Raw genomic sequence first — 21,149 nt, 5'->3', positions numbered from 1 at the left:
AAACCGGAGGGGTCTTAGAACAACATAAATCCGACCATGAATCTGCAAGAAAGTAAAGAACACAAGATTTATCGTGGTTCACCCCAATGTTTGGGCTATGTCCACACTAATGTTGATTGTATTTCTCTGTATGGATGTATGGATTACAAGTGTGAGGGGGAGTCCCCCAAAGAAAGAAAGAGTTTGAGAAAGTTTCTCTATTTGTGAGCCTTGTGGCTTTTGTATGTGAGGATGAGACCTAGCAATTGTAAGGGTGAGGAGGTCCTTTTATAGACTAAGGGCTCCTCCCCTTTTACATAAATCATGGGCTCAATGTCTGGAAGCCCAAGTAACGAGGTGATAGGAGCACATTTATGCGATTTAGTTGGCTTGTTCTTGTGCATTTATGTCGTGTTTCCTTAGTTATTTTAATGTTTAAAGTCATTTTCGTGTGTTTTCAGATTTTATGGACAAAGTATGCAAGAAGATGCATTTTGGAGGCCTTTGGAGCATGTTTCGGGCTTGGAATGGATAGCAAATGCATGGGCCAAGGCCAACTAGTTATCTATCCAAGTCTTGGTCAAGAAGTATTTTCGAGTCCTTATTGGCTAAGGTCATCTCACTAGCCTTCTCGGCGAAGTGAGGTGTTACAGATTACTGGGCTCGGCACATTGAACGCCGGGTTGTTTTATGATTGGATATTCACAAGTAAATTTTAGAGTTCGGCATTCTGACGGCCGAACCACATTCACCATCAAGACTTACATCTCTTTTGAGTACTTGTGTCCATATAGTTTGGTGCCAGTTCGGCGTGCTTATACTCTTACGAATATAATCACCATGACCGAACACGGCGCTGACGATCAGTGAACTTCGCAAGACTAGCAGCCTTGTCTTCAGGCTTTAGAACTCGAAGGCCGAGACGTGTTCTTTCCTCGGCGCTCTCAACGCAACATCAACACATTTTACTCCCCGGTTGAGCTCGACCAACGAGTTGGCACGCCCTGCACACAACCGAATGACGTAGTTAGCTTATTAATTACTCGGCCTGCGCGTCACGTAGGTTTGATAGTTTTTAAGATCAACAGTTAATTATACACTTTATATACCACAAAATATGTAATACGATTCGATCTATCTAAAAAGCACTCATGGCGTCGAATTTTTTGATGTGTCTAAAATATGGGTTGGTACGTTATATTTCATTACACGAGTGAATGAAAGTTTTTTTACTTCCCAAGTGTCAAATCATTTTGCAATCTAAACCGTTGGTCTCATCCGGGACGCACTTCTAAAATGTGAGTCTAGCGCGCCGCAGACGATCTTGGCCCATTTCCCCGCTTCGGCTTGCACGAGACTCTTCTTCCTTTTTCTTCTGGAATTCAAAACTCGATTCTGCAATCTTCCCCTCCCTCCCTCTCTCTCTCCCCCAAAATTTCAGTGCAGTGAATAAATCTTAATTGATCCTCCATGGAAATGGAAATAGACCCCGATGACCTTTTCAGAGACGACGACGACGACGCAGACAATGAACTCTTCCAGGTTCTTTCTCCCTCTCTTTTTCCCCACTGTTTTTGGTGTATTTCCGGTTGATATGTCTGTTTTCTTTCATTTTTTTTTTAAATAATGTAATTTAATTTTGGTAATTCAGGGAAGGGAGTCGACGAAGGATCTTGTGGTGTACTTGGTTGATGCTTCCCCCAAAATGTTTAGCACTACTTGCCCATCCGTGAGTTTCTTCTTGTTTTTCTTCTCTATTTTTTTTTCAAGAAATCTACTTAATTGTTTGCCTAATAAATAGTTATTCATCCATAATTCCTTTTTTTTTTATTTTTTTTTTCAATTTTGCGTATATAATTTCTTATATTCCTGTTAAATTTGCATAATGGGTACCATAATAATTTTGGTGGAGCTTAATTTTTCGAAGTACTACACTCATGATGCGATACTGTCGAAGAAATTATGTATGGCTTTGGATTCCATTGTGATGGAAGCAAAATGTGCTTCAAGCTTCAACAGTACTGATTTCACTGATTTGATGGAGGATTCTTTATTTCGCATGTTGACAGGGGGACGATGAGGACGAAACTCATTTTCATGTTGCTGTGAGTTGTATCGCACAGTCTCTGAAGACACAAATCATTAATCATGCATATGATGAAGTTGCCATATGCTTCTTTAACACTGTAAGATGGAGGCTTGATTAAGCTAAAGGATGTTACATTTGTTTCGAATATTTCTTGTTATTACTTGATGCTTACATTTTTCCATTCGGTTTCTTTCTAGTATTTTTTTTTGTACATATGTGTGTGTATATATTATATTTGTTTTCATCCAAGAATATCTTGATGTTGCATGTGTTGCTGCTTAACGATAATGTTTCAAGTTTTTTGGGATACCAGCATAAAGAATAATTTGCCTTTAACTTGGGATTTTATTTATTTTGTTTTGCATCAAGAAACTGTTATATTTTAGAAGAAAGAAAGAGACAACAAGGAGAGAGAATGTAAGAGAAGGGGGATCTTAAAGAAGAGAATAATTTGTGATGTGGTACTTTCCGAGGATATGGAAGGAAAATGTAATGGAAACTAAGACTGGAAAAACATCAGGCACAAAGGAGTGTGCAGTTTTGTGTAGGTATATGGGGCTGCTTTTTATTTTTTGTTTTTTTTTAATGTAGAGATTTAGACCTTTTTTTTGCTCACTGTACCCCCCTTACACCAACTCATTATTTCATGAAATTTATCTTTTGTTCAACATTATCGACCTTAGTACCAAAATGCCTTCATTCCACCTGAAACACAACTTTTACTTTTTGTACTCATATTGTAGTTCTCTGTGGATAATGAGATGTTCCTGCATACTTTGAGTGATCCTATCCTTATGATAACGATACGAGTTATGAAAAGAAAAAGGATATAGTTCCTATTTCTATAAGGGAACATCTAATGATGTTTTTTATTGGATTGTTTTCCGAAAGGACTTCCCGGAGGCTGAACAATATGTATTCTGCTGGATTTGAAATTGTCTTATTTTCTAGAAAGACTTATTCTTAGTCATAGTATGAGTCATTCTCATGTTAAGCTTCTGTGTACATGTGCAGAGGGAAAAATGGAACTTGCAAGATTTAAATGGTGTTTATGTGTTTAACGTTGCTGAACAAGAGTATCTAGACCGGCCAACAGCAAGGCTAATTAAAGAAATTGATAGCGTAGAAGGTATTTCCTCAGTGAAACGATATTCTTTAGTTAGAGTCAATTCCAAATGTTATAATTTAACTAACAGTGTCCACTTTGAAATTTTACTTTTTTTTTTTTTTTTTTTTTTTCAGTTTTATTTTAAAATCAAGATATTGTAGCTTCACTAACACTAACAAAAAATTTCAGGCAGAAGTTTAGTAGAAGTGTATAAAGTCAGGTAGCAATTTTTTGTGCCTTTTGTGTGGGTAACTGAAGAGGGGTGTTCTATGTGGGTGTGTCTGTGAGGCTATATTTTATGTAAATCTACCCAAAAATATACTGATGAAGTATTTATAGAAAATCATATTTTATCTTGTAAAGTTGTCACTTCGTTTATATGCTTTCTGGAGCTCTTAGTAGTTTGTAATGTAATTTAGCCTACTTATCTTTTCACTCTTCTTTTCCAAGACATAGCTTGTAACCTAATCATTTTAAAGGATGTTTAAAATGAAATCCTTTGCATATTGTGTTAACTATGCTTTATTTATGTTGAACCTCTTAGATTATGGTAATATCCTACAACAAAAGGGCCATGTTGATGTCTTAGCTGGATTTAATATCTAACTCTCAGGTGATATAGCTCTGTTAGCTTTAAGCTCTTATGTTTGACATATATGTTATGATCTTCAGAAATTGCTTGTCTTACCTATGAAATTTATAACATTAAATAGCTTCCGGTTATGGATGTAAACTTAAGACAACACATGTTGCTTTTGTGTGTGAGCTGAATTCTTCCTTTTGATTAAACGCCTCTTTGGACTGTTGAAGTCAACTGTTTCCTCCTTTGTTTTTAATTGCAGAATCATTTATGAGCAAAATCGGGAGTCAGTATGGTATTGTATCTGGGTCCCGAGAAAATTCTCTTTACAATGCCCTCTGGGTGGCCCAAGCACTGTTGCGTAAAGGGTAACTGTAAAGTGTTATCAAAGTTTGGCATTCTCTAAAAAGGGGAAAAGTGTTACTGCATTTCATTCTCCTTTTGAATCATTTTCTGTCCTATTTTTATGTTGGTAGAATTAAACTGCCTCTGTGGACTCTTTACTAGCAAACTACTTTCTCAGATCTTCGAAGACAGCCGAAAAGCGCGTTCTTTTATTTACAAATGAAGACAATCCATTTGGCAACATTACGGGAGTGATAAAGACAGATATGATGAGGACCACATTGCAGCGGGCTAGAGTATTGATTTGCACTTCTTTGTAGTTCAATGGTATATTGAAAATTCGCTGTAATAAGAAGTCCACCCTTTACCCATTTCTTCCAGGATGCACAAGATCTTGGCATCTCAATTGAACTTCTTCCATTGAGTCGACCTGACAGTGATTTCAATGTTTCTACTTTCTACTCTGTATGACAATACCCTTTATTCTCATTATTTTTATTTATTGTATGCTTCTTGGATTGTTACATTCATCGCACTACTTGCTTCTCTACTTTGATGTGTTTCAGGATTTACTTGGACTCAAAAGTGATGATCTTGCTCGATTTATGCCCGCAGCAGGAGAAAAGTAACCTTCTCTTTTCAGTATTAATTATCGGTTGCACAGTCATTTTTATTTTTAGTATGTTCAATTTGTGCAAACAATTGCTCCCTTTGTTCTTTTATATATTATTTCTTTTGTGCATTTGTAAGGAGGCATGTAACATTGGAATTTGGGGCAACCAGTTGTTTCCTTACAGACTTGTCATAGCTAAAAATCTCAGCCTATTGATCTTCCACATCTTTAGAAGATTATTGCTTGTACAAGTGGAGTGAATATTGGAACATGATGATATAAAAATAAGACCGTCCATGATATGAGGGAAACCATGCATTGAGTTAAATACATAAGCTTTAAATCAAGTATTTCTTAAAAGACAAATATGAAATAATATATGAATAATGTACGATCTTCCTGTTCAAGAATCTGGTAGCCCTCTGGTATGTGGACGATAAGCATCCAACATGGGTGCAGCTGCTGTGGTTTTTCTTTCACATGTACGGGGTGATTGATATGGTCTCAAAAGATTGATATGTCCTCCTAGCTCTCCTCAATAGAGTAGTAGGTCCTTAATGCAGACTTGAGATGTTATGATTTGATTATCACAAAAAGTTAAAGGAAATGTTTGGAAATCTAAGTAATTTTGAGATTGGGATTGGTGAAATACTTTTAGAGGAGGCTTAGAGTTCAAGGTGAGGTGGAATATGGTTTATCTTATTTCATACGGAGAGCATACCTAGACTTATATTTACTGAAAAGTATCCACCAATTATTATGTTACTGGACCACATCTGACTTATTAAAAAAACCAGTATGATTTCGGAGGAGAAGTTAAAAAGGTCGTCCCACATATAACAATCTACCCAACTGCAACATGTGCGAGGAAAAGGGCGTGCCTAGACAAAGTTGCCATTTGTTTTCCCCACAATTTTTATGTTACTAAAAGATATAATGACTTGGTACACTGTTCCAGAAAAAAAGAAATACAATTAAAAATACAGACGTGGTAAACTGGATTTTCTATTAGCTAGCTACCACAGCTTTAATATAACATAATATAAATCTTATGTTTACGAATTCATATGTTTTATAAATGTTCAAATAATCTTTCAGTGTAAATATATGAAGTTTGATGCTTATGTGTGCTCTACTTATGTAGAGAATACTCTTGTCCTTGCATAGCGTTGCCATCCAAAATAGTGAGAGGGATACCCTTTCTCTACGTCATTCACTAATTTTGTCCCTTATAAGTTGTATATACCTGCTGAAGGTATTATAGTGTTGATGCCTAAACTTTCTCAGGCATTAGCTAGCATCAGACCCTTGTTATCTTGAATTTAAATTCTATGGTTTATGTGGCATTTTTTTGTATTAAGAGGCAATGATTAAACTGATGCAATTATCTATTAGGTTGTGTCCTATGGCAACAAATCTGAAATACTTATTCTGCTCTTAGTCTTTAATGCACAATAATTAATTCTTGCTCTTTTCCTAGTTTACCTATTTTATTTTGTAACTATCCACTCTAAATTCAGATTGGAAGATATGAAGGATCAGCTTAGAAAGAAAATGTTCAAGAAGCGCCTAGTTAGAAAAATCACTTTCTCAATTGCCAATGGATTATCAATTCAACTGAATTCATATGCTTTAATTCGGCCCACTCTTCCAGGTATTTGTATAGCCATTTATCCAATTACTTGTGGTGTCACTACAAGTCATCTTCTGCCTATCAGTTTGGGCTGAGAACTTTGTTTCATTGCCTTTTGATAATAGGAGCGATAACCTGGCTTGATTCTGTGACTAATCGTCCTCTGAAGGTGATACTGCATTACTACTCTACATATCCCTGTCTAATTATTGTTTCTGATATATTGGTTACTGAAGCCATTCAAACGAGATCTTGATCAGTTTCTGTGTGTGTATTGTGCAGGCTGAAAGATCTTTCATCTGTGCTGATACTGGGGCATTGGTGCAAGAATCTGCTAAACGTTTTCAACCTTACAAGAGGTAAGCATGTTGTGCTGCTTTTTATGCCTTAGTTGTTCCTAGCTTCTTTTTATTTTTTTCCTGGAATAGTTGGGATAGTTGTAGCCCAATCCAGCTTAACCTTAACCTAGTGAAGCAACATTGGGAAGTTTATTTTTATTTTGTAGTCAGACTTTTTTCTTCCTTGATCTCTCTCTCCCCAATTTTATTTATTTCGTTATTTATTTTTGTTTGCTTCTTCTTGTTTATTTAGTTATTTTCATATTACTTACACCAAGTTGACGTCACCCTAATCATCATTCAAATTGGCAAGTGACTTTTTAAACTTTCATTTCTACTTCGTTATTCTTCTTGTACCATGGTTTTAGTCATTCAAAGTTCCATGTTGCGTGGGACAAAGATGTGATTGTCATGAATGAGATACATAATTGGGCATGGGAACTAGCTGCAGATTCTTTAGGCAGCTGCCTCTATACCGGTTTCAGTAGTGTCATTATGACATCATCTTATCGGTCTTAAGATTTCACTTCTATGTTTAGATAGTGTACTGTTAGTTGGCTTCTTGAGAATTTTGTCTGATTGTTTTATTTACTTTGTAGTGAAAATATAAAGTTTTCGGTGGAGGAGCTTTCGGAGATAAAAAGATTTTCAGCTGGACATCTTCGTCTTCTTGGTTTCAAGCCATTAAATTGCTTAAAAGAGTTTCACAACTTGAGGCCGTCAACATTTGTTTTTCCTACTGATGAGGTTGCTTCTTAGCATAGACTATATTTTTCATAGTTTATCACACTAGTTATATTTTGAACATTTAGGCGATCGCTATGTCTTTCATTTTTAATCTTCTTTTGGGATTAATTTAACTGCTCTCTCTCTCTCTCTCTCTCTCTCTCTCGCTATGATAGCACTAAGTATAAACAAAAGATCCTAGATCCGTTATTGTTAAGGCTTACATGAGATGAATATGTATCTATTTTAATAATGAATGAATACTATTTATATATTGTTAAAATATTTTGTAAATGTGGAGCTAGGATAGATCTCAACTGTTTAAATTCATCAGTGTATATCCTTCACCTGTTTATCTACAAATGATTTATGACTTCTAGGATTTATTGATTGTGCGTATAACACGATTAGAGTTACAGATGAGTTATATATGCAGAATGGGGAGGGAATGGGAGATTATATAATGGGTTTAAGGTTCAACAATCAGGCCCTTTTTTTCCATTCTGGTTTTTAACTTTTAGTAGCATCTGTTTTGGGGCCTTGGGATTCTAGAACGTGTAGATTGTTCCTGTACGTTGTTGGTCACTGAGTGTTTCCATCTCCATTCCCCTACGTTTTGGTCATTACTTGAAAATGATATTTTTGCATACCTTCCAAATTTTTGCATACCTTCCAAGTGAGGTGCATCAAGGATGAGGATGGAAAGGTTCTTGCTACAGAGAATGTGGTCAAAGACAGATGGAGAGGTTATTTTCATAATCTTTTCAATGAAGGACATGAAAAGAGTACTTCTTTAGGGGAGTTGAGTAACTCAGAAGAGTGTAGAAACTACTCCTTTTATCGTCGAATCAGGAAGGAAGAAGTGGTTGTAGCTTTGAAGAAGATGAAGCATAGAAAAGCAGTGGGCCCAGACGATATACCGATCGAAGTGTGGAAAGTCTTGGGAGAGACAGGTATAGCATAGCTCACTGACCGTTTCAACAGGATTTTGAAAACGAAGAAGATGCCAAATGAGTGGCGAAAGAGCACTTTGGTGCCTATCTACAAGAATAAGGGCGACGTACAAAATTGCATGAACTATAGGGGTATTAAGCTAACGAGTCATACAATGAAGCTCTGGGAGAGTCATTGAGCATAGATTGAGGCAAGAGACACGGGTTTCGGACAACCAATTCGGGTTCATGCCAGGGCGCTCAACCATGGAGGCAATCTATCTCTTACGAAGATTGATGGAAAGATATAGAGATGGGAAAAAGGATTTACATATGGTCTTTATAGATTTGGAAAAAGCGTATGATAGGGTCCTAAGAGACATTCTTTGGAGAATTTTAGAGAAGAAAGGAGTACGAGTAGCATATATCCAAGCTATAAAGGATATGTATGAAGGAGCAAAGACTGCCGTAAGAACTCATGAAGGACAAACCGAAAGCTTCCCCATAACTGTAGGATTACATCAAGGCTCATCCTTAAGTCCTTACCTTTTTGCGTTGGTAATGGATGAGTTAACAGGACATATTCAAGATGATATTCCTTGGTTTATGCTTTTCGCAGACGATATAGTGTTGATAGATGAAACTCAGGAAGGGGTAAATGCGAAGCTTAACCTTTGGAGAGAAGTGTTGGAATCTAAAGGTCTTCGCCTAAGCCGATCAAAGACAGAATATATGGAGTGCAAGTTCAGTGCAAATGGAGGCCAAAATGAGTTAGCGGTGAGGATCGGAGATCAGGAAATACCAAAGAGCGATCGTTTTTGCTACTTAGGATCTATCTTGCAAAAGAACGGAGAATTAGATGGAGATCTCAACCATAGAATACAAGCTGGATGGATGAAGTGGAAGAGTGCATCCGGTGTGTTGTGTGATCGCTGTATGCCACTGAAGCTCAAAGGAAAATTTTATAGGACGGCAATAAGGCCGGCGATGCTGTATGGCACAGAATGTTGGGCGGTGAAGCATCAACACGTACACAAAATGGGTGTAGCGGAGATAAGGATGCTTCGTTGGATGTGTGGGCACACGAGAAAGGATAAGATTAGGAATGAGGATATCCGAGGTAAAGTAAGAGTAGCCGAAATTGTAGGAAAATTGAGAGAATCGGTTATGGTGGTTTGGACATGTGCAAAGAAGGCCTACTGACGTTCCGGTTAGAAGATGCGACTACGGGACAGAGGTTCAGGGCCGAACGGGTAGAGGAAGACCTAGGAAAACTTTGGAAGAGACTCTAAGAAAAGACTTAGAGTATTTGGATCTAATGGAGGACATGACACATGACCGAGCACAATGGCGTTCTAAGATTCATATAGCCGACCCCACTCAATGAAGAAGGTTTTGGTGTATTTAACACAATACGTTGAAATGAAGCAAAGCTTATTTATTGATATCTCCGATAAGTTACAAATATGTACATATACATGACTCAAAATAAACAAACAAGAGGGAGCCTTCACAAAGGTTGCTTAGGAGAAGTTTCAGCAGTCAGTAGAGCCCAGAAAGAGAAGGCACCGGAAGGGGATCATTCGGAGCCTCAGTACTGGACAGAACCCTAGAAGGAGGAGACAAAAGAGGTTGATCATTTGGAGCTTCATTACGCGGTACAGCCCCAGAAGACGAAGGCAATAAATGCATTTGGAACAAACCCACAAACCACTGATGATCAAGTAAAACCTGACCATCAGATTCCTTCATCTGGTCAAGCTTTCTCTTCATGTTTGTAGCATAGTCATGTGCGAGCCGGTGCAACTGTTTATTCTCATGCTTGAGCCCTCTAATCTCCTGTTTAAGACTCATCATTTCAGCTGCCAATGATTCAACTTGGCGGGTTCGAGCAAATAGGCGTTGGGCCATATTAGACACAGAACCTGCACATTGAACACTTAGAGCCAGAGAATCCTTAACAGCCAACTCATCAGACCGTTTGGAAAGTAGTATGTTATCTTTGGGAGTGAGAAGGTTCCTGGCCACCACCGCAGCAGTCATATCATTCTTCATCACGGAATCCCCAACGGTAAGAGGACCAGTAGGGGATAAGAAGGATGGGCGCCATATGTTGTCTGGAGAAGGCGTGGCTGCCTCTTCAACAAGGTTCAAGTCAAAACGACGGTCGGAGGGGCCAGACATTTTCAAAGGTGTTGAAGAGAGAAAAGGTCGGACAAATCAAGATCTTAGAAGTGTAAGAAGGGAGCTTCTACTGGTGAAGATTCAAGGGTGCTTTGGAACTTAATACCAGCCTCTATAAAAATCTGCACTCGACGAAGCATCAGAAATCGAAGAGGCATTTGCTTTCTCAAAAGCTAGGCTGCTCAGAGACCACGAGGGCTGATCTCAGAAATTGAAGAGGCGTTTGCTTTCTCAAAAGCTGGGCTGCTCAAAGACCATGAAGGCCGATCTCAGAAATCGAAGAGGCGCTTGCTTTCTCAAAAGCTAGGCTGCTCAGAGACCACGAGGGCCGATCTCAGAAATCGAAGAGGCACCTGCTTTTCTCAGCCTTGTCAGCACCTGTCACATGCACATTCAGCTTTGCTGAAATTACGGGCATTCTGTTGAAGATTTTTGGTGAAGTAGAAAGCACGTGAATCTTACTGTTCAATCATCCACTTTCCACACGCACCATCAGCTCATGGGTACCACAGATAACTTTGCCAAAGATCTCTGACAAAGTTTAGACACGTGAAGCTTGCAGCTCCCACTACATCACTATAACCAAGAAGGGTAAAAAAATAGCAAAGAAACAGCACTAACAAAGTTTAGACACATAAATTTTGAAGGTCTAGCTACCATATTATTACCCATAAGGGTAAAGGAACAGCACCACTGCTGGATAATTGGAAAGTCCCTATGTGTCAACCTCTGTGCTCCGTGGCAAGGTAGACTAGCAAACATACCCAACCTTTACTCACATTTGAGAAAACACTCCCAACAAGATTGCTTGCTCCAAAATCGAAGAGGCGCCGTCCTTCGAATCTCGAGAGCCAGACTCCCAACATGATTACTTTCTCAAAAATCGAAGAGACACCGTTCTCCGAATCTCGAGAGCTAGATTCCCAGCAGGATTGCTCTCTCAAAAATCGAAGAGGCACCGTTCTCCGAATCTCGAGAGTTAGATCCCCGACAGGATTGCTTGTTCGAAAACCGAAGAGGCACCGCTTTCTCAACTTCGAGAGCCAGATCTCCTTGGATAAAGCTTGTCTGTAATCTTCACACGCAACATCAGCTTTCCAGATACCACAGACCATTTTTTCAAAGTGCTCTGACACACGTGAAGCTGGCAGCTCCCACTACCATGCTATGACCAAGCAGGGTAAAAGAATAGCATTACTACTTGTTGTTAGGGAAACTCCTATATATGTCGACCTCCATCCTCAACGGACAGGCAGACCTGCAAAAATGCTCAACCCTTCCTCATATCTGAGAGGGCACTCCCAACGAAGCCTCTCGAAATACTCAGCTTTCTTTCCTCCCGATAATCCCTTTGCAAACAAGCTACACCAGAGCAAGAATATCTCATATCATCAGGGTTAAAGGCAAGAGTATCCCATATCATGCTTTTTCCCTGTCTTTTCCTTTGGCCTTGTTCTTACCTGCAAGACAAGGAGAAAGAGAGCAATCAGTCAGCACTTGGAATCAAGCTTCTAGTCAGGAACTGACTGCCTGGAACCCCTTACCTGATTACTTACCTGGCATTGCTCTCGAGTACTCATCTTCAACATCTTATGCTTTTAGAGAAGATACTACATCTGCCTGAGGAACAGATAGGGAAAGTGAGAAGGATACAAGGAAGCATGTGGAGACAAGCGTAACAGAACACGTGCCGATACATCCACTACTTTGTCAACAACAAAAGTATCCCATATCAGCAGGGTCGAACGTACTCTAGATTTGATGGACTTGTTTTGACCCTCAAATTCTTCAGTCGGCCTTATACTCTGGAGGAAACCAGAAAATCCTCCAGCCCAGTTCAAGAATAAGCTTGTGGAAAGTTACTTCTTCAAAAGCAAAAGTATCTCATATCATCTATTCTCCTTTTCTTCTCTTTATCCTTCATGCTGCCTGCAAGATAGGGAGAATGAGAACAATCAGCCGAAACTCGAAATCAAACTTATGATCTGGGACTGATTGCTTGGAGCTCTGATTGCTTACCTTGTCTGTTGCCTCTTTCAGCAGATCCCCTAGCTCGGCGACTTGGGGGACTCCTACTACATGGTTTGTATCGCGCCTAACCAAGCCTGAAACTACAAGTAAGCTTCAAGTGAAATTGATACATTACCTTGTGCATCTCCACCAGTTAAAGATACCATCCCTGGATGGAGGAAAAGTACTTCCACAGAAGATGCCACATCTACCTATGAGACAAACAAGGCAAGTGAAGACGAGAGCTTGAACCTATGTCATTTGTACTAAATCATTCACTTGTACTCACTAAAGGAGAGCTTGAACCTGTGTACTTGTGTAAACCCTTCACAATTAATGAGAACTCCTCTACTCCGTGGACGTAGTCAATCTGGGTGAACCACGTACTTCTTGTGTTTGCTTTCCTGTCTCTATCCATTTACATACTTATCCACACTAATGACCAGAGCAATCTAGCGAAGATCACAAACTTAATACTTTATGTTGTACCAAAGTCCTCACTGATTTTGTGCATCAACAATCCTTAAGTCCTTACCTTTTTGCGTTGGTAATGGATGAGTTAACAGGACATATTCAAGATGATATTCCTTGGTGTATGCTTTTCGCAGACGATATAGTGTTGATAGATGAAACTCAGGAGGGGTAAATGCGAAGCTTAACCTTTGGAGAGAAGTGTTGGAATCTAAAGGTCTTCGCCTAAGCCGATCAAAGACAGAATATATGGAGTGCAAGTTCAGTGCAAATGGAGGCCAAAATGAGTTAGGGGTGAGGATCGAAGATCAGGAAATACCAAAGAGCGACCGTTTTCGCTACCTAGGATCTATCTTGCAAAAGAACGGAGAATTAGATGGAGATCTCAACCATAGAATACAAGCTGGATGGATGAAGTGGAAGAGTGCATCCGGCGTGTTGTGTGACCGTCGTAGGCCACTAAAGCCCAAGGGAAAATTTTATAGGACGGCAATAGGGCCGGCGATGCTCTAGGGCACAGAATGTTGGGCGGTGAAGCATCAACACGTACACAAAATGGGTTTGGACATGTGCAAAGAAGGCCTACTGACGCTCCGGTTCGAAGATGTAACTACGGGGTAGAGGTTCAGGGCCGAAGGGGTAGAGGAAGACCTAGGAAAACTTTGGAAGACCCTAAGAAAAGACTTAGAGTACTTGGATCTAACGGAGGACATGACATAAAACTGAGCGCAATGGCGTTCTTGGATTCATATAGTCGACCCCACTTAGTGGGAAAAGGCTTTGTTGTTGTTGTTGTTGTTTTGTATTGGATAACTACTTCGAATTAGGGATTCAGTAGAAACACTACTGTTCTAATGCTGCGCTAATGCAATAAATGAATGATGGTGTTTTTCCCTATTTATCATTAAGTTGGCTTTATTTGTACAAACTTCTGTCCCCACTTCTGAAGTTACAGAAGTTGAAACAATATACCTGATGTTTTCTGGTTCTTCATTGCAGGAACTGATTGGTAGCACATCGATTTTCATTGCCCTTCATAGATCCATGCTAAGGCTAAACCGGTTAGTGCATATAGTATACAGTTTCCTTGTATTCTTACTTCGTGTTAATAATAAAAAAAACAAATGATTTTTATTAATGATGTTATTATAATTTTCTAATATAAAAATTACACTTAATTGTAAGAACAAAAAAAATTCAAGTTTGGATTGAAGAAAAAGAATAGGCCCTTCCCTAGAAATAGACCTATCTGGTTTGAGGCACGATATGGGTATATCACGAGCACGAGATGGTCCCTGTCTGAGGGAGGTGTCATAAAACTTATAGTTGTCGGGGGATTTTTTTTTTTCTTTTTCTAATTTACTATTATTATTTTTCAGTTTTGCAGTTGCATTTTATGGGAGTTCATCTCGCCCACAATTGGTTGCTCTTGTTGCCCAAGTAAGATTTTATAAACATTCACTAATAAGTTATGGTTTAATACATAAGATTTCATTACATCCACAAATATATGTGTATGTATGTCTTATGTATTTTCTTTTCGTTGTTTTTATACATGTGACTGAATGAAATGACAAGAAGGGTGTGATTTTGTTTGATTATCTACACTGAGTCACCATCTCAGAAATAGTTCTAGTGCTTACAAATGATTTTTTAGTGGTTGTTTGTTGTTAAGCAAGGCAAGTGGCTGATCTAATTTTTTTTCGATTTTATGCTTTGCACAAAGTCCCTTGTGGCATTTGGTGAAAACAAAATATAAGTTGTATAATTGTCATTGGTTAACATTGTGGTCATGTGAGCTCTTCTTAAAAGAAATGCCATTTTAATTGTTGATGTTGGATAACCAAGTTAATTATATACAAATTACAAAATACTAGTAAAGCAAGAATTTGAATTTTTTACTGAGAACAGAAAATGTAGATAAACCAAAATTGAAAATCTAAAGGTCAATTTTTTTTTTTATCCATTGTGGCCTCGTTTGGTACGTCAGACTCTATTGACTATTTGACTTAGATAGACTAATCTGTGAATTGGATAAAAATGACTATATACAAAGTGTATTTTTAATGATGGGAAAGAAGGCTCCAGGTCTCAGTTCTTAGAAAAGTGCTTTCTGAGAGTTCCACCATGATATATATATTTTATGACTCTGCCATAGGCAGAAAAGCGGGTTGAAGGAGATCATGTAATGTATTTGAATGTTGGGAGGGTCTGCTAGGGTCTTCGTACCTACTATGAATAGAGAAAACTTTCCCCATTCCACTCACTAGCAGCCCAGGTCTTTCTATTCCTAATGTCAAGCGTTTGGTGCTGTACTAGACTAAAGACCAAGTATTTTATAATGCATGGACAAGAGGACTTCCCGATCTATTTTTGCCATAAAGTCCCAAAAATTATACCTTGGATAATACAATTTTATTACCTTCTATAAATAACTTAATATTCTAAAAACCATAAATATACTTAAATAAATAAATTACATTAAAAAAGAAAAATTAGAAAACGAAGGGGTCGATAGAAGGGAGAGAACAGGGAAGGGGGTGGGTAGACGGGAAAGGGTTCGGTAGGAGTTGGCGAATGGACGAGGAGGGGTGGGCTCGTCAGATCAGACCCTCTCGGCGACTATGGGACTGGTCTCGCCAGAGCTAGAGAGCTCGCCGGAGTTGTTGGGGATCGAATCAAGCCTTGAAGCAGTGGTAAGGCTGCCTCTTTGACGAGTCTGAAGGGTGGAAACGGGAGAACTCAGATCGAGTCATCAAAACTTGGTCTGATATGAAATCACGGAATCGATCGGTGAGTGCAGACCTAGATGCTCTGATATGGGCTTCTCGGAATGGGTTCAAAGGATGATGATGGGGTTGGTGCCTGTGTAGAAGACGATGAACCAACAGGCAGCATGAAGAGGATGATGATGCGAGGCGTGGTTCTGGTGTTCTGTGTATTTTTGAGCCCGACTAAATTATACATGGCATTTCGAATGGATTATTAGTAGGCCGTGGAGCGTACCTGGACCTGCTTAACTTATCCGGTGGCTATTTAATAAGAAAGGGCCCTAACCGGATTCGTATAAAATGGTCCTATCCGGTGTCCTATACGGCGTGACAAACAAGGCCTGTATGTTATAGATTTGTAAAAGAGAAATCTGCTTAATGGTGCTTGCTCATTTCAATGGCAAAATACCTATTCAAACTGCTAAATACGTGACTGAATTGAGCTGACATAAAAGTTTTAACAAAAGATGATTAGTGGTTTTCGTACATTGTCGTGAATTTACTGTGTTCAGTTTTTATGATATTAAAGGTCACGAATATCCTTGCTGAAATTTGTCTTACACAAACTCACTTATCTCTTTTGACAAATCACAGGATGAAATAATTAGTGCTGGTGGTCAGGTTGAGCCACCGGGAATGCATATGATATATCTTCCGTACTCCGAGGACATTAGAAACACTGAAGAGGCAAGGGATATAATTGAATCTGTAACATAAAGTATTTCTTACGATAGTTATTTAACAAATGTTGTGCTTGTGACAATTTGCAGCTTCATACAGGTTCAAATGATGCACCACCTCATGCAAATGATGATCAAATCAGAAAAGCTGCTGCTTTAATCAAACGTTTTGACTTGAAAGATTTCTCAGTATTCCAATTTGCCAATCCTGGTATGTCATGTTGAAAATCCTTAAATTGAAAGTATATTGTCAGCATTCGATTCATTTTTCTTCATTTTGTTTGTGCTGGTTGCTTATTGTATGCTTAGCCATTAGTCTATCCTTAAGTCAACTAGAGGTCAATGACTAGTATTAATATTGTAAAAGCAGTGTTCTCTGACTGGATTTTTAAACTGAATCCCAGTGCAAGTGGTGTTAGGAGACACAGATGCTCTAGGAATTGAATCAGTTCCAAGAGGTCAACAACCAGTATTAATATTCTTGCTGAGTTGTCTTTTTTCGTTAATATCGTAAATGATTCGGTACAAATGTGACTCAAATTACTCACGTCTTGTTTTGGAAAATGGAATATGTCAATGCAACTTAAACTTTAAGAATTCTTGTTGAATGCCTCTTTGGATGCTTTGGGGAAAATACACCCCCAAATACATCGTATTAATGTCTATGTAAGTAAGAAGATACATGTACTAGTGTGTGGTGTTTGGACTTTCAGAAGTTGATATCTTAGTGAGCTCTTGCCCATCTTCTCAAATTGTGGCTGTTGACCGCACCAAAGGCACCAATCCTTTTACTTATGCTGTTATGTGTATTAGTATGTAACAAAGATTATTTTCAGCCTTGCAGAGACACTATGCAGTACTGCAGGCCCTAGCGCTGGAGGAAGAAGAAATACCAGAAACCCAGGATGAAACAGTGCCTGATGAGGAAGGAATGTCTAGGTAAGGAAAAGTGTACACATGCATTTTTTTCTGCTCGTGTTTCTCTTGCTTTGCAAGAACTGAATAACATTTGCCTTTGCTTATTCCTCCTGCATGAAGTTCCTAACTCGATATCTTTGTGCATGTGGCTTGCAGACCCACATTTGTTAGTGCATTAGAAGAATTTAAGCTGTCTGTCTATGGGGACAATTGTGACGAGGAAAATGCAGTGGGAAATGGAAAAGAAAGTGAGACCTCCAAAAAACGAAAAGCTGTTGCTGACAATGCAGTCAAAGAGTGTGCTAACTATGATTGGGGTGGCCTTGCAGACAACGGAAAGGTGAAACTGAAACTGCTTTGCTATTCTTGAACTCATGTGGTTTTTTTTTCCCAATAAAAGCAGTAACCTTTTAATAAGCTTTAGGAGGTAAAGGGCTGATAGGATTGGCCGTAGGTTCAAAATCGTTCCCATAAAAGCAGAAAGGAAATTAATTGATTAGCAGAAAATTTTGGTTTGTTTAAGCGGACCAATTATTGTCAGGGAGAATTTGTTTGAGACCTCATTGCAGGAAAGGAATAATTCTGTTTTGAGGCTATCTATTTGACAGGTACTGAAGCATTCTTGCACGTGTTTTGTAAAAGGATTCTTCGTAAAGCTTGATTGTGTACAGATCCAGAAGGATTATGAACGATAAAATGATGAACCCGGCTGTCTAGATTTGGTCATGGGATTGAGAACTAGGCAATTGTTTATGTGAATACCGCCTCCTTCCCGTTAGTGTAAACCCGAACAACCCAAATGCCTGTTTTCCCTCGAAAGGAAAAATATCAGAGAAAAAGTAGAGTGTAATTTTAAGAACCTTGGTCATGGTAGTTTTAGTGTAGTGTAGGTTAATAATTTTGAGGATGCTAATCCCTTGTACTGTGGTCCATGTTGTGCAGTTAAAGGATATGACAGTGACACAGTTGAAGTACTATCTGACGGCAAATAATCTTCCGCTTGCTGGGAAGAAGGAAGCTTTGATTAGTCGAATTTTGACACACTTGGGGAAATGACCAAGGCTAGCTATATAACTTGTTTGCGAGATGGAATGCTGTGCGGCTACCGTTGCGATGCGTGGAATGTTTTGATGGGGTTTATGTACCACCCACTAGGGACCCTAGATGCATCAAAATAACCTGCTGTTTTGCAAAGCTCAAGGCTCAATTTTCTGGTGTAGAAGACAATCTACTCAATGTAGGATTACAATTGTATTTTATGATCAGATATGTCAACTTTTCCTGCTTTTCGACTAATTTATTGGAGTGCTGGCAAAACGTGGTTAACTAATATTTAGGCGTCCTTTGGTATATGAGATGCGTTGCTCCAGAAGAAAACATCCATTCTAATCCTCCCCAAAATGGTCGGTTTAGTGATTAAAGAGAATGCGGCGTCGAGATTTGTTATTAGGAATGATGTGGGAACGCTCTCATTGCTGGAGCCAGAAACTTAGTGATTGATGCTTTGCAAAAGGATTATAGAGAGATTTTGGTTGAAGGGACTCCAAGTTAGTGATTGATGCTACTTTGGGAAAGCGCGATGCCCCTTGGAGGTTAAAGTGACCTTGACTTCCACTCCTCCGAAGTGACTTACTACTCTTGAATCATCCCCCCTCCTCACACAATTGTACCCGCTCATGAGTCCATGGATATCCAAGGTGCGTACTATATCGCATTTTCTAATCCTAACGTTGTTGATCGTGCTTATCAGTTGTCTCCAAGACAATTGCGGGAAACTTGTTGGAAATGTGCCTTAAAGCCAATCATGAAATGAAACTTTATAGACGTTTCACATATTAAATTAATCTAGTTTAGTGTAAGGTAAAAATTATTGTTTAAAGCCGTCTCATTTAATGTTATACGCTTAAACAATACGTTCAAGGAATATGTAACTAAGAGAATGTAATCTAAAGAAATTAGGTTCACGAGACCTCTCTTTCATACACATATCCTAAACATTCCTGATTATAGGATTGTTAATTGGGCATTGACAATCCGGATAGATCAGCACATATTATGTCTTTTTCCGTGGAGAGTGATCTCGAGTCATTGGTGTGAATGACACAACACAAACAACTACACACCGTGTAAAGCAATGGTTAAAGGATATAACGGATTTGAGTAAAGACAATTAAATAGTTAAGTGTTTATGGCTAGGATGAATTAATGTGTTCATTAATGAAACCAATACGTTAGTTATAGACCTTGGGTTAGTTTTGGGCCTCATGGCCCAAATGGGCATATTCAAGTCCATTAGCTTAAGTTGTGTGACAACGTAAACACAAAAGAGAACAAGGCCCCCTAACAAGCTTTGCCCAGCCTAGAGAGAGGGAGGGCCTTTTGGTCCAAGTTGCTCACAAAAGTTGGTGCGTATAAAGAGGTATTATAGCCTCATCCCTCATGAACGTTTCTAAGAGGAAATGAGAGAAAAACACAATCTCTTTCTCTCTAGGAGGTTGGCCACATGGGAAAAGATTGCTAGCATTTTCTTCCTTCCATGTCACTCATCCTCTTCCTCAATAATCATTGGTGTTGAAATTTAGAGAACTCCGACTTCGGTGGCTTTTGGAGAATCCATTCAAGCATCCAAATACAAGAATCCAAAGATCAAAGTGATGAAGATGAAGGCTATGGAGTCCCCTACTTCTATTAAAGAGACAATACAAATGATTGTACAAATATATGGTAAGTGTAGCATTACTCATCTTTCTTTTCTTCTTTTGGTCCACCTTTTTTTGAAGTCGATATCCATAATTAATAGAGGTGATGCTAATAAAGGATGGTCAAGGTTTTAATTTCGTGTTTCTTCTTTTGCTCATATTTCTGGTTGTAAAGACCAACATGACAACAAGAGAATCTTTCATGCATGAATTAAATTTAGGGTTAATCTCAGTTTACTACCCTAAAGTTTATTAGTTTTTAACATTTGGTACATGAAGTTTTTTTCATTCTAGATAAGTCATAATTGTGGGACACTTTCATACATCCGTTAAGTTTTCCGTTAGAACCTTCGTTACTGGTGACGTGGCTAGTGACGGATCCAGAATTTTAAACTCGGGGGGTCCCGATAATAAAGGTAAAAAAATTTATAGATAAAAATAACATTTAAAAGTGAAATTATAATACATTTCATTCATGAATCATACGCAAACAAAATTACAAGCTATAAAATTCTAATTCAAGCATCTACGACGATGTTTCATAGTCTGAAAATGTTCCATTTGCAAATATGCTCTTTGGCTTGAAAAACCTTTCCATATTTCTTATCTCTACACTACACATTAACAAAAAAAAAAAAACACAAAAAACATACCAGTTAATCAATAAACAAAATTCTGGTAATTAAATGAGTATACAAACATAAAACGTATTTATAATAATATCAATAATATATTATAAATCTCCATCAATAAATAATATAATTTAGTTGAGATTAGATTAGAATACTAGAAAATCTTATTTGAATCTTGAACCAAATGGTGGTGGTGTGGATATTTGAAACAAATTGAGATATTATGTGACAGCCCGTCCCAAATTTTACGTTTTTATTAATTTTAGAAGCATGAATTTACAAAAATGCCCTAGAGGTAAGGACTTTGACTTTTGTTGATCATCAGTTAGAGTGGCGTATGACTTATTATTTTAGCATATCCTCGTAGTACTCGTCACTACGAACGTGTGGGCGCAGACGATTCGTGATTTCGAGCTATATCGCATAAGATATTGATGTTTA

At 38.4% G+C, this 21,149-nt stretch overlaps 1 protein-coding gene and 1 long non-coding RNA gene across 2 annotated transcripts; one reads left to right on the top strand and one right to left on the bottom strand.

Annotated features, from left to right (window-relative positions):
* The first annotated feature begins 1,302 nt into the window (after window positions 1-1,302).
* On the top strand, window positions 1,303-18,673 carry LOC126596733 (ATP-dependent DNA helicase 2 subunit KU70). Its single transcript, XM_050263406.1, has 19 exons — window positions 1,303-1,521; window positions 1,631-1,708; window positions 2,049-2,165; window positions 3,083-3,197; window positions 4,019-4,124; window positions 4,280-4,397; window positions 4,483-4,566; window positions 4,668-4,726; window positions 6,235-6,368; window positions 6,473-6,516; window positions 6,630-6,706; window positions 7,285-7,432; window positions 14,008-14,069; window positions 14,388-14,448; window positions 16,374-16,466; window positions 16,550-16,670; window positions 17,296-17,398; window positions 17,534-17,717; window positions 18,320-18,673. The coding sequence occupies exons 1-19, from the start codon at window positions 1,450-1,452 to the stop codon at window positions 18,431-18,433; spliced, it is 1,890 nt and encodes a 629-aa protein (XP_050119363.1). The 5' UTR covers window positions 1,303-1,449; the 3' UTR covers window positions 18,434-18,673.
* On the bottom strand, window positions 8,777-13,492 carry LOC126596734 (uncharacterized). The gene is made up of 2 exons (XR_007614029.1): window positions 13,073-13,492; window positions 8,777-8,889 (listed from the first exon to the last, which is right to left on the bottom strand). It is a non-coding gene; the product is annotated as an uncharacterized LOC126596734 (long non-coding RNA).
* Window positions 18,674-21,149: the final 2,476 nt, after the last annotated feature.

This window comes from Malus sylvestris, chromosome 13 (assembly GCF_916048215.2).
Source record: "Malus sylvestris chromosome 13, drMalSylv7.2, whole genome shotgun sequence".
Taxonomy (NCBI): domain Eukaryota; kingdom Viridiplantae; phylum Streptophyta; class Magnoliopsida; order Rosales; family Rosaceae; genus Malus; species Malus sylvestris.
The sequence above is the reverse complement of the archived record's forward strand: the minus strand, read 5'-3'. Positions and strand labels throughout refer to the sequence as shown.